The sequence below is a fragment of the Hemitrygon akajei genome, chromosome 17 (assembly GCF_048418815.1).
Source record: "Hemitrygon akajei chromosome 17, sHemAka1.3, whole genome shotgun sequence".
Taxonomy (NCBI): domain Eukaryota; kingdom Metazoa; phylum Chordata; class Chondrichthyes; order Myliobatiformes; family Dasyatidae; genus Hemitrygon; species Hemitrygon akajei.
Genome location: NC_133140.1, coordinates 30,265,590 through 30,282,696, shown reverse-complemented (window position 1 = coordinate 30,282,696; position 17,107 = coordinate 30,265,590). Strand labels below are relative to the sequence as shown.

General features: G+C 40.2%; 1 protein-coding gene across 3 annotated transcripts in view; it reads right to left on the bottom strand.

The window, feature by feature from the left end:
* slc9a5 (solute carrier family 9 member A5) overlaps positions 1-17,107 on the bottom strand; it is a 231,314-nt gene that overhangs the window by 60,762 nt on the left and 153,445 nt on the right. For all 3 annotated transcript variants that reach the window (XM_073069866.1, XM_073069867.1, XM_073069868.1), the window contains exons 9-10: positions 11,464-11,534; positions 507-636 (exon numbers count right to left, since the gene is read on the bottom strand). In XM_073069866.1, the coding sequence (XP_072925967.1) occupies positions 507-636; positions 11,464-11,534 (201 nt within the window). The remainder of the gene's footprint in view (positions 1-506; positions 637-11,463; positions 11,535-17,107) is intronic.

Genomic DNA, 17,107 nt, shown 5'->3' with positions numbered 1-17,107 from the left:
CCAGCACAGAGAAAAGGAACAGCTGTTCACAGAACTTGCTCCATGTGGCCGGGTCTCTAAGACAACATAGTAGAGGGCAATATCATATTATGAAGACCACCTGGTTGCAGGCTAGCCACTCTCCTGCATCGTCCGCCTGGCGCAATAAGCAGCTTAGATATTTTGCAAACTACTGCTGTGCATTCTTATACAGAGAATGAGTAGAATGTGGAATTCCTTAAGACATGGAGTGATTGGGGTCTACACATTGATGGGCGGCTGAGATGAGCACATTACAAATAAACAGAAGGGCCCACAAAAAGCTCCTCTGAGCACAAAAACAACGTACACCAATTGAGCCAAACGGTCTGCTTCTGTGTCATAAATTCTACATCATTGTTTGCATGACTTGACACCCCACCTTCACCTCAAAAGTGCCCTACGGCTGATTTGCCAAATGATTTCCAGCAGAGGTAGGGCCTGTACTTCCCACGGCCATTAATACACTTTTCTAAAACAAACTGTACCTGGTCAGCAAAGCTGATGGCATCGCGTATATTCAGCTTGTGGTAAACGTCCCAAATATCATCCTTGATCTTGTAGGCCGACTTCCGCATCAACATCTGCCTCAAGTACTTCTTGTCAAACTGTTCCCATCTGCAAGAGTAATTTATACAGTGGTCACCCAAATAAAAGCAGCAACTGGAGTGATGTCTGCTCGATTTGTGATACTGACTTAGAGGGAAGGCTGAGAAAGAACAGCAGAGCTCCGGGTAAGAGCATGCTACTCTTGTTAGGTCTACCACACACTTGACATGCTTTCCCGTTGCAAACTGGGTCCAAACTATCTTTTGGATTGCTTTGAATTCCCCTGCCCCTTCCTCACATTGACACATATTCCCAGTGGGGAATAGAAATATAGAACATATTAGAACTGCCAAATCTACTACAGCACTATAAAACTATTTACTCCTAATAGTTATAGATTTAGGAATTTATCCAGCGCATGCTGCCATACTCTTTTGATTGACATAAACAGTGCAGACATCCAGTGCATATAATGGACTGTGCTTTTGACAATTGCATCCATCGAACCTTTACTTCCATTGTAACTTGAAAGATGATTGTCAATACCTTCAAGTTCTTTGTAGTTCCTAATCTGAAGTAGCAAAATAGCCTCATTTTCACTTCCAGCCACGCCTGGCATCTCCGAGCCTGAATGCTTGAAAACCCAATGTGCAAAACAGTTCTGAACTGTCTTACTGCTCATTTCTTGCCAACTATCAGTGACAAAAATCACTGCACTTTGAACACAAACACACGCAAATGATGCTTTTTAAAAACTGCTCACTCTAAGCACAGTGTAGTGTCTAAAGACCACACGATGTGCACACAACTAACACCAGCTAGAAACTGATTGGCAACAGTGCGACAGTCTCCTGTCCCAACGGAGTGGCAAGTGTCCCAAAGGAACAAAGAAAACCCCAGCTCTTTTTGAGTTGCTTTTGCTCCTGAAAAGTTGTCCCAAATAAGTGGCTGCCTGATTAACTGGGATCTACTGTATTTCCTTCTGAAGCAGTCCTTGCCTTGCTCTCCAATCAAGAGGGAATATTTTTAGAATTGCATCTCAATCAGCAAATGGTAAAGTAATTGAATTTAGAAGGCTCACCTTTGACTTTCCCGCCATATTAATTTACATTTGCCTCACATGCTTGAACTGTAGATTCACTGCATCCAAGGTCATTTGGGTTCAGGGGCAGCTTGTCCAGAGACAGGGGGTAGGAGTCGAGATGTCTTACTCTGGCTGGAGTTTCATGACTAGTGGTGCTACGCATGGATGCATACTGGAACCTCTGCTATTTGTGCAAAATACAAATGACTTGAATGAAAATGTGGATAGGCGAGTTAGTAACCAGCATCCTTTCCTCAGGATCAAGAATGTCTTCTTCCTGCAGGCATGCATTAAATTGAGAGAGGGGAACTTCAAAGAGAGCATGCCAGACAAGTTTCTTTTTTTTTAAAAAAGTTGTTGGTGCCTGAATTGCCATGCCAGGGGTGGTGGTGTCAGCAGATATGATAAAGGCATCCAAGAAGCTTTTATATAGGTACGTGAATGGAGGGATATGGACCGTTTGCAGTCAGAAGAGATTAGGTGTCATTAGCTTAGTTATTTCAGCACAACATTGTGGGCCAAAGGGCCTGTGTCTAACGTTACTTACCTCTTCTCAACCCACGCTTGAATGTTGTCTGTGTCTTGCTGAGTTTGTTGATCAGTTGCAAATGGAATTGAACACTAGCTAGTGACCAGTGATCATCCCCACTTCCAACCAATGTGATGGAATAAGGAAGGTGCTGATTCAAGAAACTTTCCTGAGGAACTCCTGCAGTGATGCCTTAGAGCTGCGATAATTGACATGCAACAAACATAACTATTATTCTCTGTACACAGTATGACGTGTTTCTTCTGGACGTCCATTGATTTCAGTTTTACCACAGTGGCTTGACGCCACATTCAACCAAACCGTTCCTTTAAATCAAGATCAGTCAAATCTAACTTGAAAAGCTAGAATTTAGATCTTTGGTTCCTGTTTGGACTAAGACTATGATGAGGTTGGAGGTTGCTCTGGCACAATTCACTGTGCTTCAGTGGTCTGGTTACCGAAGATTAGGTGTGACCTGATAGCACTGTTCACAATCCATGTACCAACATTTTGTTGATGATCAAAAATAGACTGAGTGGACAGTTTTTAGTGGAACTGGATTTGACCTGCTTTATCTAGCAAGGACACATTACTGGCCAGAGTTCCACATTGCTTGGCACATGTAATACTGCCAGAAGAGTTTGGCTAAAGGCCCAGCTAAGCCTTCAGTACTGTGAAGCCCTTGATGTATATAGTGGTCAGATATTGTATCCAATCATTAGTCAGCAAGGAAACACGTCTCCCGGTGGCAATTAACAGGTCAGCAAATGGAAGTAAAATTCACCACCACAACAAATATACAGTACCTGCTCCAGGCCAGCTCCACTCGATTCATCTCCAGCCCTTGGGTGTGGCACAGATGTCAGGAAGCAAATATGTGGGGGCAGAGAGTTGTGTAACAGTGCACGTAACCAGATGTGTGGGAACACTGGTAAACAACAGATTCTCAAATAATAGAGAGATATCTAACAGTCTTGGAACATCAAGGGAATTAAATAGAACAGATAAGCGACATCAGATATGAGGCAAGAAACATTGTTGAATAAACTATCTGATGTGGTTTTCTGGTTTAAAAATTAAATGTGAATTTGTGTACACTAAGGCTTTGATCTTATGACATACATATTGAATAAGTCTTTGTTCATTAGAAAGCCATTAAGAATTTAAAGTCCTACACCAAGGGATATTCATATGGGTACAAAATACCTATAGATAATTCATACACAGATATTATTAAGATTATTTATATTCAATGTAGTCCCCAGTGTGGACACACACTCAATGGCTGCTTTATTAGGTATACCTGCTTGTTAATGCAAATATATAATCAGTGAATCATGTGCTAGCAACTCAATAGATAAAAGCAGTCAGACATGTTCAAGAAGTTCAGTTGTTGTTCAGACCAAAAATCAGAATGGGGGAAGAAATATGATCTAAGTGACTTTGACCATGGAATGATTGTTGGTGTCAAAGGGGGTGGTTAGAGTATCTCAGAAACTGCTGATCTCCTGGGATCTTCACATACAGCAGTCGGGAGAGTTTACAGAGAATAGTGCGAAGAACAAAAACCATCCAGAGAGTGGCAGTTCTGTGGGTGAAAATGCTTTGTTAATGAGAGAGGTGAGAGGAGAATGGCCAGACTGGTTCAAGCTGACAGGAAGATGAGAGTAACTCAACTAACCATGCATTACAACAGTGGCGCACAGAAGAGCGTCTCTGAATGCACTACACATTGAACCTTAAAAGTGGATGGACTACAGCAGAAGATCACACCAGGTTTCACTCCTGCGGCCACTTTATTAGGTACACTCCTGTATCTGATAAAGTGGCCACTGACTGTATTTTCTTAACACATTGAAAGCCAGGCTGAAAGAAATCTGAAGCTTATATTTCTTCCCTTACCCAATACTTCACATGAGCCCAAACCCACTTAGATCTATAGGATCACACTTGTTTAGTAACTGGAAACATTTAATTCTATTAAATAATCTCAAAAAGAAATTGGGCAGTCAATGCTACTACAAGGCGAAAGATACAAAGATGTATTTTTTCTATACTTACAATTATCAAATGCAAGTTAATATAAAAACTAAGATAAAGCAAAATACAAATACTGAGGAACTTTATGGTTAGAGGAGCCCAAGCAAAATTTTAATGGTTTTTTGATCTGGGTTCAGCCTCAGTATAGAATCTAAAATGCCCACTTATGATGGGTTAAGTCTTTAATAAAGGTTCATCAGCAAGACAAACAAATGTGCTTGGAAAGCTTTTTGGCGCCATCTACTGCTTGAAGATTGCATACCCATTTAGCTATAACCTGCAGCAGACTCAGGTGTAGGCATATGTATATTTTGATAACATTTGATAGATGCCTATATGAGGTCATGTATTAGGTCAGCAGATTAATTCTTGGGTAGAAATTTCAGCTTATGAAGTACTGTACTGTACTTCTGAAGAGGCTGCACTAGGACAGAAACAGACAGCCTTTCTGCTCCCTAACAACCTTGAGCAATTCTTAAATTATTTAACATTTAAATTAGAAAGCTGAGACTAAGAAATGTCAGAAATCAGAACTATAAAGCACAATAGAGGGTACAAGGTATGAATGCATCAACTGTTCTGTAAAAGGTGGTGAATAAAAGTCATGGACTGGTGCTCAGTCTGAAAGCACAGCTCAAATTGATCATCAGCATACGTATATGTCACACTATACTAATCTGAAATTCTTTTTTTTTTGCAGGCTTTCACAGTAGAACAAAGAAATATAATTGAATCAGTGAAAAACTACAAAGACTGACAAAGTGTAAAAGACAACGTATGCAAATACAAAAAAGCAACAAATAGGTAGATAGATAACTGAATAATACTGAGCCCACGGGCTGTAGAGTCCTTGGAAGTGAGTCCATATTGTACACTGTCGAGGTGAGTGAAGTTATCCACATAATTCAAAAGCCTTATGGTTGAAGGGTAATAAATAACTGTTCCTGAACATGGTGTGTGGGACCCAAGGCTCCTGTACCTCCTTCCTGATGGCAGTAGAAAGCATGGCCTGAATGGTGGGGCTCCTTGTTTCAGCACTCCTCGTAGATGTGCTCACTGGTTGGGAGGACTTTGCCTCTGATGGACTGTGCTGTATCCGCTACTTTTTGTTGGCTTTTTCATCTGTGGGCATGGTGTTACCATACCAGGCTGTGGATACTCTCCACTGTGCATCTATAGAAGTTTGTCGAAGTTTTAGATGACATGTCAAATCTGTGCAAACTTCTAAGAAAGTAGAGGCACTGTTGTGACTTTTTTTTAAAAAAATAATGACACTCACAGCTGGCCACAGGATAGATCCTCTGAAATGATAACAGCATGGAATTTAAAATAATGAGAATCTGCACAGTGCGGCAAGAAATATATTAACCCACGGTGACACAGCAGCTTTGGGGTAGCTCTGTGGCTTAGCTGTGGCACCCTACCTCACAGCTCCAGGGATGCAGGGTTAATTCAGATATCTGGTGCTGCCTGATTCTCCACTAGATTGCACATTCTCTCTGTGAATACATAGATTTGCTCCATTTTGTCCCATATCCCATAGGAGATGGGATGTTATGTTGAAGTTGTATAAGATGCTGGTGAGGCTTAATTTGGAGTATTGCATGCAGTTTTGGTCACCTACCTACTGAAAAGATGTAATCACAGACAAGAGAAAGTTGGCAGACGCTGGAAATCCAAGCAACACACACAAAATGCTGGAGGAACTCAGCAGGCCAGGCAGCATCAGTTAAAATGAGGACAGTCTGACCTTTCAGGCCAAAACCCTTCGGCAGATGTAAACAGGGTTAAAAGAGTACAGAGAAAACTCACAAGGAAGTTGCTGGGTCTAGAGAACTTCAGCTATAAGGAAAGATTGAATAGGTGAGGACTAAATTCCTTGGAACAGAGAAGTTTGAGAGGAGATTTGACAGCAGTATCCAAAATTATGAGGGGTATAAACGGGGTAAATGCAAGCAGCTTTTTCCATGAATTTGGGTAGGACTACAGAGGTCATGGGTTAAAGGTGAAATGTGAAAAGTTTAAATGGAACAGGAGAGGAAACTTCTCTCAGAGGGCCGAGAGAGTGTGGAATGAGCTTCCAGCACAAGTGGTGCATGCAAGCTAAATTTCAGCGTTTAAGAGAAGTCTAGATAGATACATGGATAGTAGGGGTACGAAGGGCTATGGTCCCAGTGCAGGTCGATGGGAGTAGGAGGTTTAAATAGTTTTGAATGGACTAAATAGGCCATAGGCCCATCTAGTGCTGTACTTCTCTGTGACCCTCTTTCTTTATCCCAAAGATGTGCAGATTGTTCCTAGTGTGTTGGTGATTGACAGAATCCAGGAGGGATTGAGGGCAGAAAATAGGAAGTGTGCAGGTTAAGCATAAATGCGTGTCTGATGGTTAGTGTGGTCTTATCGGGCTTAGCAGTCTGTTTCCAGGTCGAATACATTGATCACCTCAATGCAATTAAAATAGCAGTACCTCCCCATCCACTTGATTCTTGATTTTCAAATCATTTTTATAAACACATTTTACTCTTTTTCAGACAAAAGAGTATTTAGCAGTGGGGATGTTGAGTGGCTCCCATCTGAAGCCCATCGGCCACACGTGCAACATAAGGCGATTCAGTTACATACCCCAATTCTGTTGTACAAATTTATATTGTTCATTTATGTACTTATCAAGACAAATATAATATAAACCCCTGATATAATCAGATAACACTGGAAAATATTAAAGCAAATGTATTGAAATAGAGGTAAGCAAACCCTAATTAAAATCGATAGGGACCGAGAAGGTCATAAACCCGCAATGGAAAATATACCACTACTGCTGTGATTTAATGTGTAACGTTGTATTAAGCTTTATTCAACCTGAATGGATCTCCATGCATTTACATTAGACAACATTGAAAGACAATTCAGATTCTGTGCAAACTATTTATAGAGCTATTCTCCATTAGGACTTGCATATATAAATTACTTATGGCTTTTGAATTAAAAAAGGCTTATTGAATTCATATGTCATTAGAACAGAGAAAGTAGCATCAGAAGTGCACAGGTTAGTTGGTCCCTAGAGCCTGTTCCATCATATTTCAGGTATTCTACAATAATATTATTTTTCTGTCTGATCTCCTTATCCCTTGAACCCGTTGCTACTCAGAAATTATTAGTCTCTGTTTTGAATGAACTCTTTCATCTTCCTGGGTTAATAATTGCAAAGGTTCATCACTCATTGTGTAAAGAAATATCTCACCTTTGTCTGAAATGACCAGCCCGTTATTCTGAGACTTACAACTCCTTGCGCGAGATACCAAAGGCAGGGAAAACCTCCTCCTTGCACCTAACCAGCTGAATCCCGTAAGAATTCTCAATGGGACTTCCTCTCATTCCTCTAAGCTCTACAGAATCCTGACATGGCCTCAATAGTTTCTCCACACGTGCCAAATGTCTACTGAATTTGCACTGTAACCAGTCCAGTGAATCTTTGCCACACTCCCCCTACATCCTTCTTTAGGTAGAGAGACCAAAACTGTACAAATGTTCCAGGTGCAGCTCACTAAGACATTGTACAACATCTTTAAATCCATGCCCAAGATCACCTTTTAATAAAGGTTAACATATCACTTGTTTTCATTAAGGCTTTCTGTTGTTTTCAGTGACTTATGTGCAAGAACTCCAAAGTGATCAACACTATGCAGACTCACCATTCAAAACACTCTGCCTTTGTATTTTGTGCACCTAAGTGAATAATGTTACATTTTTTCCACATTATATTCCATTTGCCACATTCCTGTGCAATGACTTGGCTTATCCATATCCTCCTAAAGTCTCTTTACATTCACCTCACTTCCTATGTTCCCACCTAGACTTACATCATTGGCAATATACCTGGTCCCTGTTGATGTAACCTGTGCATAATTAACACCCCCACAATAATCTCATAAATTGCAGCTTGCCAACCTGAAAAAGAACAGTTTATTCTGACTCTTTGCTTTCTGTAAACAACCTGTTCTCAATTTTTTCAGAATATTGGTCCCAATACTGTATGCTCTAACAATGTAAGTCAATCTCCTCTGCATCATGTAATTGAAAGCTTTCCAAAAGTTTTATACACCATGTCCACTGGCTCCATCTTATTTATTCCACTAGCCACATCCTCAAGGAACTTCAGTACCAAATTGAAACAAGATTTTCCTTTCATAATTCCCTGATTACTTAATCTTATTCTTTTTTATAGTGTCCAGTTATGATGACTTGGGTAGTTCCTACTTTCTTAGTGATGTCACATTTGTTACTACCATTCAAGCCAACAGGATCAATTCCAAAATCTATAAAGGTTTGGAAGAAGATAACATAGAAATTCATACTCTCTATAGCCAGCTCTTTAAAAGCTCTGAGATGTAAATCTTCAGGTCCCTGTAATTTATGAGCTTCCAGTCTCACCAATTTCTCTTCTGCTTTTTTTTTTTTACTAATACTTATTTTCTTCACTTCCTCAAACTCACTAAATCTATAATTCATGGGTATTTGTCATGAGTTCCATGAAGACCAACATAAAACAGTTGTTTAATTCACCTGGTATTATCTTATTCCCAAGGGCGCTGAGTAGGCTACGGTCAATTATGGAAAACTCTGAACATCCTCTACATAGCACCATCCAGAGACAGAGAAGCAGTTTCAGCGACAGGTTACTATCGATGCAATGCTCCTCAGACAGGATGAAGAGGTCAATACTCCCCAATGCCATTAGGCTTTACAATTCAACCGCCAGGACTTAAGAACTTTTTAAAAGCTATTATAAATGCTTTTTGAGATAGTGATTTAGATGCATATCATATTTTTTACTGAGTTAAGTATTGTATGTAATTAGTTTTGCTACAACAAGTGTATGGGACATTGGAAAAAAAAAAGTTGAATTTCCCCATGGGGATGAATAAAGTATCTATCTATCTATCTATCTATCATTATAAATTCTCACATTTCTGTCTATAAAAAGGCCCACATTTGCCCTCACATCTTTCCATTTTCTATACGTATGGAAAATCTACCAGTCCACATTTGTTCCTTGCTGATTTCATCATTATGTTTACTGGTTGTTAAATATTTTGTTAGCCAATTCATTGAAACAGATAGATGCATGTAAAACAAATGTATTTCCCCCAGTAATTTCCAGATTTGTTCAATTTCATGTTTTAAAGCAACTCGCGCCATATAATAATATCATGTAGCACAACCTTAAAACTCAAGGATGTGATTTTAATAATTTATCAACCAACTGTCCATAATTTGGCTATAAACACTCTACTATTATCTTGATTGGTGTATATCAGTTTACGTAGATTTGTTGAAGCTTACTTACTGAATTGCCAAGACAGTGGGTAAATTTCCATTTCTTCCTCCATCTATATCTACCAGACAATTTGACAGGGTGGGCTATCCATTGCTTATTGAAACTTAGGAATGGATGTGGTTATTAAGTGTAAATAGTAGCTGAGTTGTTTTTGTTTGCTATTGGCATGCTGGCATTCTATTTTGGATTGGTAGAAATGGACATGACTCTTAGGAACTCCTACAGTGATATCACAGGGCTGGGAAATTGGCCTCCAACAAGCACAACTGATTTCATTTACGTGAGTTGTGGCACCAAACACTGGAGTGGTTTCCCCTGAATATCCACTGACTTCGGTTCATCTGGGTTTCTTAATGCCACATTTGGCCAGATGTTGCAATGATATCAAGGACAAATACCCTCAACTCATCACTGATTGGGCCAAGGATGTGATGAGGGCTGAGGTCTACCTGTTCAGGAAAACCCTAAAATAGGTTTAGTTAGTAGTACATCGGTGAGCAAGTGTTGTCTGACAACAATTATCAGCATTTTTGTGAAGATAAGATTCAGGGCAGATCAGTTAGACAGCACTTAGCTATATCGGTTTTGTCCTGCCTCTAAAAAACAAAAAACAATTTTGTTTTTTTAAGTAGCTTATTTTTAAGACATTAGCCATATAATCAACAAACATTCCATTGCAAGACGCTGGTAGTCATGAATAATTTTGATGCATAAATTAGATATAGAAATTAATAATTAGATATATTTTCCACATTACTTACAGATACCAGTGCAGTAATGGAAATTCATCAGTATGGCTGGTGGGTGTTTGCTCAGCCCTTGCTGTATTCATTGCTCATCCCTGATTTTTATATCATATGGAGGTAATTAAATAGGCTGAACACTGGTATCTGTAAGAGTGGGGATCGCAGAAGGAAGCCAAGATGGACCAATCGTTTACCATTTCTGATCACTTGTCTCAGTCTTGATTTTAGCAACACACAGGGACTCACTGTTGTTGAGATCTGGGTGGTTCAAAGAGCCCCATTAGCTCTATCATTGTCCAATTCCATCCACAACCAGAGGTGGTAGGACAGCAGAGCTTTGACCTTGTTTGTTGATCAGGTGATCCCTTAGATCTTTGGACTGCACGCCGGCTCTGTTATTTCGACGTCTTGGCTTTAGGTGTACTGCAGACCTCATGCAGCCTCCTGCAAGATCTTCTACATTCCTCGCTAAATCAAGGTTTGTCCCTCTGTTTTATGTTAATAGTGGAGTGAGGGCAGATTGCAGTGAAATAGCTTTCTGCTGCTGCTGTTGGTTCCATCTGAAGCACCTGATTGCTAATTTTAAGTTTAATCATAGATCACTATGATCTGACTGAATACAGAATTAGGCTCAGAGTTAAATAGCCTCTTCATTCTGGCATATTAAATATGAAATTAATCAAGAGATTATGAAAATTATATAAAGCATGTTTTCCTTCTGTTCAAATAAGGACAAGTACTTTTACTTTCAGCAAACAATTTTTTCCCACCTAAAATGAATTAACAGTCCCCTGCAATAAACAATTTTGTTTTTTTAAATAGCTTATTTTTAAGACATTAGCCATATAATCAACAAACATTCCATTGCAAGACGGTGGTAGTCATGAATAATTTTGATGCATAAATTAGATATAGAAATTAATAATTAGATATATTTACAAAGCAACATGCAATTGCAAACAAGATTCAACAGCAACAAAACAATGATGTTATAGTGAAAATATAGACTCAAAGGCAATGCAGTTCACTTCCACTACAGAATTACAAGAGACCTACAGAAAAGAATATTTTACCATAAATGACCATTTATGACAAGCTTCCTTACTTGCACTGATTGAATAGAAATAATTGTAAATGTGACTGTTAGCTTGTTACTCACTTATCTCTCCAATAATGGTAACCATGGTGACCTACAATGTCTTCTACAGCTGCCAGAATATGGTCAAAAGCCTTTGAAAAGAAGAAATAAATAGCATCAAATTTTCAAACATGGGCTCTGATGCCAGGAATAAATGGCCACAAATCAAGATGGATTCCCCCCCCCCCCCCCACAAATGACCAAAGAAGATGGAGCAAAGTTAACAGCAGTGCCCAACTGCTATACTCAGAGCAAGCTTAACACACTAAATATGAACAAGTAAACATGTGTGAAGCATGTTCCATTAAAGAGAGACTCTGGTCAACAGGGGAACAAACCATACGGACGGAAAAGATGTTCGTGGGTCTTAATGAATACTGGTTATCACTTGTGATTAACCAGAATGACACCATTCATCTGAGATTATTTACTGCAAAGGTGTCCTGGACTGAACTGCAATCAGTATAATAACAACTATAATATACAAATCTCTGCCATTCTCTGTTCTGCTACTAGTTAAGCCACAATGTGGATTACCCAAAAGAAGTGTAACTCATTATCAATTAAAAATGCTATCCTGTTACAGTCTCCGAATTCCTCTCCATAGAGTCACAGCACAGAAACAGGCTCTTCTACTCATTTAGTCCATGTCAATCAACATGCCCCATGCAAGCTAGTACCATTTGCAAGCATCGGATCCATAACCTTCGAAAACCTTTCCAATCCATGTACCCATACCCTTCTAAACCTTTCCAATCCGTGTACCCATAGCCTTCTAAACCTTTCCAATCCGTGTACCCATAGCCTTCTAAACCTTTCCAATCCGTGTACCCATAGCCTTCTAAACCTTTCCAATCCATGTACCCATAACCCTTCTAAACCTTTCCAATCCGTGTACCCATAGCCTTCTAAACCTTTCCAATCCGTGTACCCATAGCCTTCTAAACCTTTCCAATCCGTGTACCCATAGCCTTCTAAACCTTTCCAATCCGTGTACCCATAGCCTTCTAAACTTTTCCAATCCATGAACCCATAGCCTTCTAAACCTTTCCAATCCATGTACCCATAACCCTTCTAAACCTTTCCAATCCATGTACCCATAGCCTTCTAAACTTTTCCAATCCATGTACCCATAGCCTTCTAAACCTTTCCAATCCATGTACCCATAACCCTTCTAAACCTTTCCAATCCATGTACCCATAGCCTTCTAAACCTTTCCAATCCGTGTACCCATAGCCTTCTAAACCTTTCCAGTCCATGTACCCATAGCCTTCTAAACCTTTCCAATCCGTGTACCCATAGCCTTCTAAACTTTTCCAATCCGTGTACCCATAGCCTTCTAAACCTTTCCAATCCATGTACCCATAGCCTTCTAAAACTTTCCAATCTGTGTACCCGTAGCCTTCTAAAACTTTCCAATCCATGTACCCATAGCCTTCTAAACTTTTCCAATCCATGGACCCATAACTTCTAAACTTTTCCAGTCCATGTACGTGTCCAAATGTCTTTTAAAAGTTGCTATTGTATCTGCCTCATCCCTCTACTGGTGGCTGATTCTGCACAGATACCACCCTTGGTGTTAAAAGGAAAGTTGCCCCTCAAGTTCCACTGAAATCTTTCCACTCTGACCTTAAACCTATGCCTCCATGTCCTCTAGTTCTTGATATCCCAACTCTAGGGGGGGTGGGGGGGTAGGAACCAAATATAAATAAAGTCCTAGTTTTTCCAAATTCTCACTCTAACTCAGGCCTTCAAGTCTTTATAAATCTTTGCAAAACCCTTTCCAGCTGAGTGTCTTTATTACAGCTGACCAACCAAAACTGAACCCAATACTCCAAGAACAGCCTCACCACCATCCCATACGACCACAGTGTGACCTCCCAGCTTTTACCCTTCAATGCCTAATGTGTCAAAAGCCATCTTCACCTCCTTGTCAACCTGTGACTGTACTTTCAGTGAACCCCAATGTCTCTCTGTTCTATCACACTCCCCAGGGCTTTGCCATTCACTGTGAAAGACCTACCCAGATTTGATTTTCCAAAATGCAGTATCTCACACTTATCCAAATTAAACTCCATTTACGAGTCCTTTGCCGACTTACTCAGCTGATCAACACCCTCTGTAATTTTGATAACTTTCTTCATTGACCACAATATCACCTATTTTAGTGCCAGCTGTCAACTTATTAACAGTGCCTTTATGTTCTTATACAAATCATTGAAATAGATGACAAACAATGATGGGCTCAACACCAACCCCTGATGCACACAACTAATCGCGGCCCTCTAGTCCGAGATCCAACCTTCTACCATCACTGTCCGCTTTCTACTATAAACCCAATTGCATATACAATTAACAACAACACTCAAAATGCTGGAAGAACACAGCAGGCTAGGCAGCATCTATAGGGAGAAGCGATGTCGACGTTTTGGGCCGAGACCCTTCGTCAGGACAATTAGCCAACTTTCCTTCCATTCCTGACAATCTAATCTTGTTGAGCAGCCTACCACGTGAAACCTTACTTAAGTCCATATAAAACATGTCTACCACCCTAGCCTCATCAACCTCCCTGCTCACATCATCAGAAACTCAGTCAAGTTTGTAAGACGTGACCTTCCATGCACAAAACCATACTGGTGACCCTGAATTAACCCGTCTTCCCAGATGTATGCATATCTCATCTGAGTCCTTTCACTAACTTACCTACCACAGATGCTAGACTTATTGCTCTACAGTCCCTAAGTTTTTCTTTGCCTCACTTCTTAAATAAAGGCACAACATTGCTACTTCTCCAGTTTATTAGCACCTCACCCATGGTTAGCAATAATGCAAGCACCTCAGAAAGGGCTCCCACAATTTCTATGCAGTCTCCTACAGTGTTCTTGGATAAACCTGGTCAGGCCCTGGAGATCTGTCTACCATCATAACTTTTTAAACACCCAGAACCTCTTTGTTTACTTTTCTAAGTTCTGATGTCTTCACATCTTTTCCCATGGTTAAAAAACAGCACAAATATTCAATAAGGACCCTCCCTGTCTCATGCAACTCCAGACAAAAGTGTAGCAGAGGGTGTCAGCAAATGGGAAAAAAAATTGAAACATTTCTGGGAGGTGATGACGGCTGAAACTATGTCCAGAGGTAATTAGGGGCCTCAGGAGCAAGAAACTGCATGCAAGGTTGGTGCAAAGAACTTGGAGGTTCTCAATGCCAAGTCCAAATAGCTCCAGGAAGAGTGGTCATTGAATCAATCTCTCACTCCAACAGACATCTATCATCACTCACACTGACACTTGTTTGTTTAACTTATTATAATTTTTCCTTTTAGTGTCTGGATGGCAGAGATCGCATTCTCCACGGAATGAGAACAAGGTCAGAGTCAGGTTTATTATCACCAGCATGTGACGTGAAATTTGTTAACTTAGCAGCAGCAGTTCAATGCAAAACATATTCCAGCAGAGAGAAAAATAACAATAATAATAAATAAAATAAAAATAATAATAATAAACAAGTAAATCAATTATGTATATTGAATAGATTTTTAAAATGTGCAGAAACAGGAATAGTGTACATTTACAAAAAAGTGAGGTAGTGACCAAAGATTCAATATCCATTTAGGAATCGGATGGCAGAGGGGAAGAAGCTGTTCCTGAATCGCTGAGTGTGTGTCTTCAGGCTTCTGTACCTCCTACCTGATGGTAACAGTGAGAAAAGGGCATGCCCTGGGTGCTGGGGGTCCTTAATAATGGACGCTGCCTTTCTGAGACACCAGTCCCTAGAAATGTCCTGGGTACTTTGTAGGCTAGTACCCAAGATGGAGCTGACTAGATTTACAACTTTCTGCAGCTTCTTTCGGTCCTGTGCAGTAGCCCCTCCATACCAGACAGTGATGCAGCCTGTCAGGATGCTGTCCATGGAACATAAAAGTTTTTTGAATGTATTTGTTGACATGCTTAATCTCTTCAAACTCCTACCAAGGTATAGCTGCTGTCTTGCCTTCTTTATAACTGTATTGATATGTTGGGACCAGGTTAAATCCTCAGAGATCTTGACACCGAGGAACTTGAAGCTGCTCACTCTCTCCACTTCTGATCCCTCTATGAGGATTGGTATATGTTCCTTCATCCTACCCTTCCTGAAGTCCACAATCAGTTCTTTTGTCTTACTGACATTGAGTGCCAGGTTGTTGCTGTGGCATCACTCCATTAGATGGCATATCTCACTCCTGCGCACCCTTTCGTCACCATATGAGATTTGACCAACAGTATCATCAGCAAATTTATAGATGGCATTTGAGCTATGCCTAGCCATACAGTCATGTATATATAGAGAGTAGAGCACCCGAGGTGCACCAGTGTTGATCATCAGTGCGGAGGAGATGCTATCACCAATCCGCACAGACTGTGGTCTTCTGGTTAGAAAGTTGAGGATCCAGTTGGAGAGGGAGGTACAGAGGCCCAAATTCTGCAAATTATCAATCAGGATTGTGGGAATGATGGTATTAAATGCTGAACTATAGTCAATGAACAGCATACTGACGTAGGTGTTTGTATTGTCCAGGTAGTCTAAAGCCGTGTGAAGTGCTATTGAGATTGCATCTGCTGTTGACCTATTGTGGCCATAGGCAAAGTGCAATGGGTCCAGGTCCTTGCTGACGCAGGAGTTGAGTCTGGTCATGACCAACCTCTCAAAGCATTTCATCACCATCGATGTGAGTGCTACCGGGTGATAGTTGGTAAGGCAGCCCACAATATTCTTCTTAGGCACTGGTATAATTGTTGCCTTTTTGAAGCAAGTGGGAACTTCTGCCCGTAGCAGTGAGAGGTTGAAGATGTCCTTGAATACTCCCGCTAGCTGGTTGGCACAGGTTTCTAGAAACCTGTGCCAACTTCTAGAAACTCTTAAGCACTCTGTTCACTCCTATCTCTCTCTCTCTCACTCACTCAGCCATGCACAGATCCTTCTGCTGCTCACAGGTCTGAAACATTAATCCCATCTTTCTGTGGCTGTGTAATGAGCTGCTGACATTGCTCAGCATTTCAAAAGCCTCATTTTAGACTTACAACAACTGAATTATTTTATTTTAATCCCATCACCTCAGAACTTCTCATCTTAAATAACTCTCATATCTTTTCAAAGATTCTAAGTTTTTATTCACAACTTAACCCTTTGATGCTGGTGATGTTTTATGGCTCAGTAAGTTGACCACAATCACTACAAGTAATAACCTATAGATCTGAAAATTTGATATATTAAAACTGCAGATATTCAGTTTAACAAAACACAGTAAACTCATTCAAATGGGTGCCCTTTAGTATTTATTTTAATGGTTATTGCACGTGTAAGGATATTTACAAAGATGGGTCAGAAAAATGTAGTGTAACCCACTCATCAGGCTTGTATGCAAACTTAGCTCATTGGCCAGCTCTGCTAACAGCCATGGGACTCAGCGGTGAGAAGGTCACCTTTCCATAAACAATATACCTCTAGGGTTGGTATGATTTGGGGTTCAGCCAAACAGGAACGTCGTGATGTTCTGATTAAAGAAAGTTCAATTTGAGCGAATACTGTGTAAATACTGCTCATACACAATTGTCAGTCAGCAAGAAATAACAGATCATACACCGCATAAAATTATAAAGAAAGTTTATTTACACATTTCAGCTTT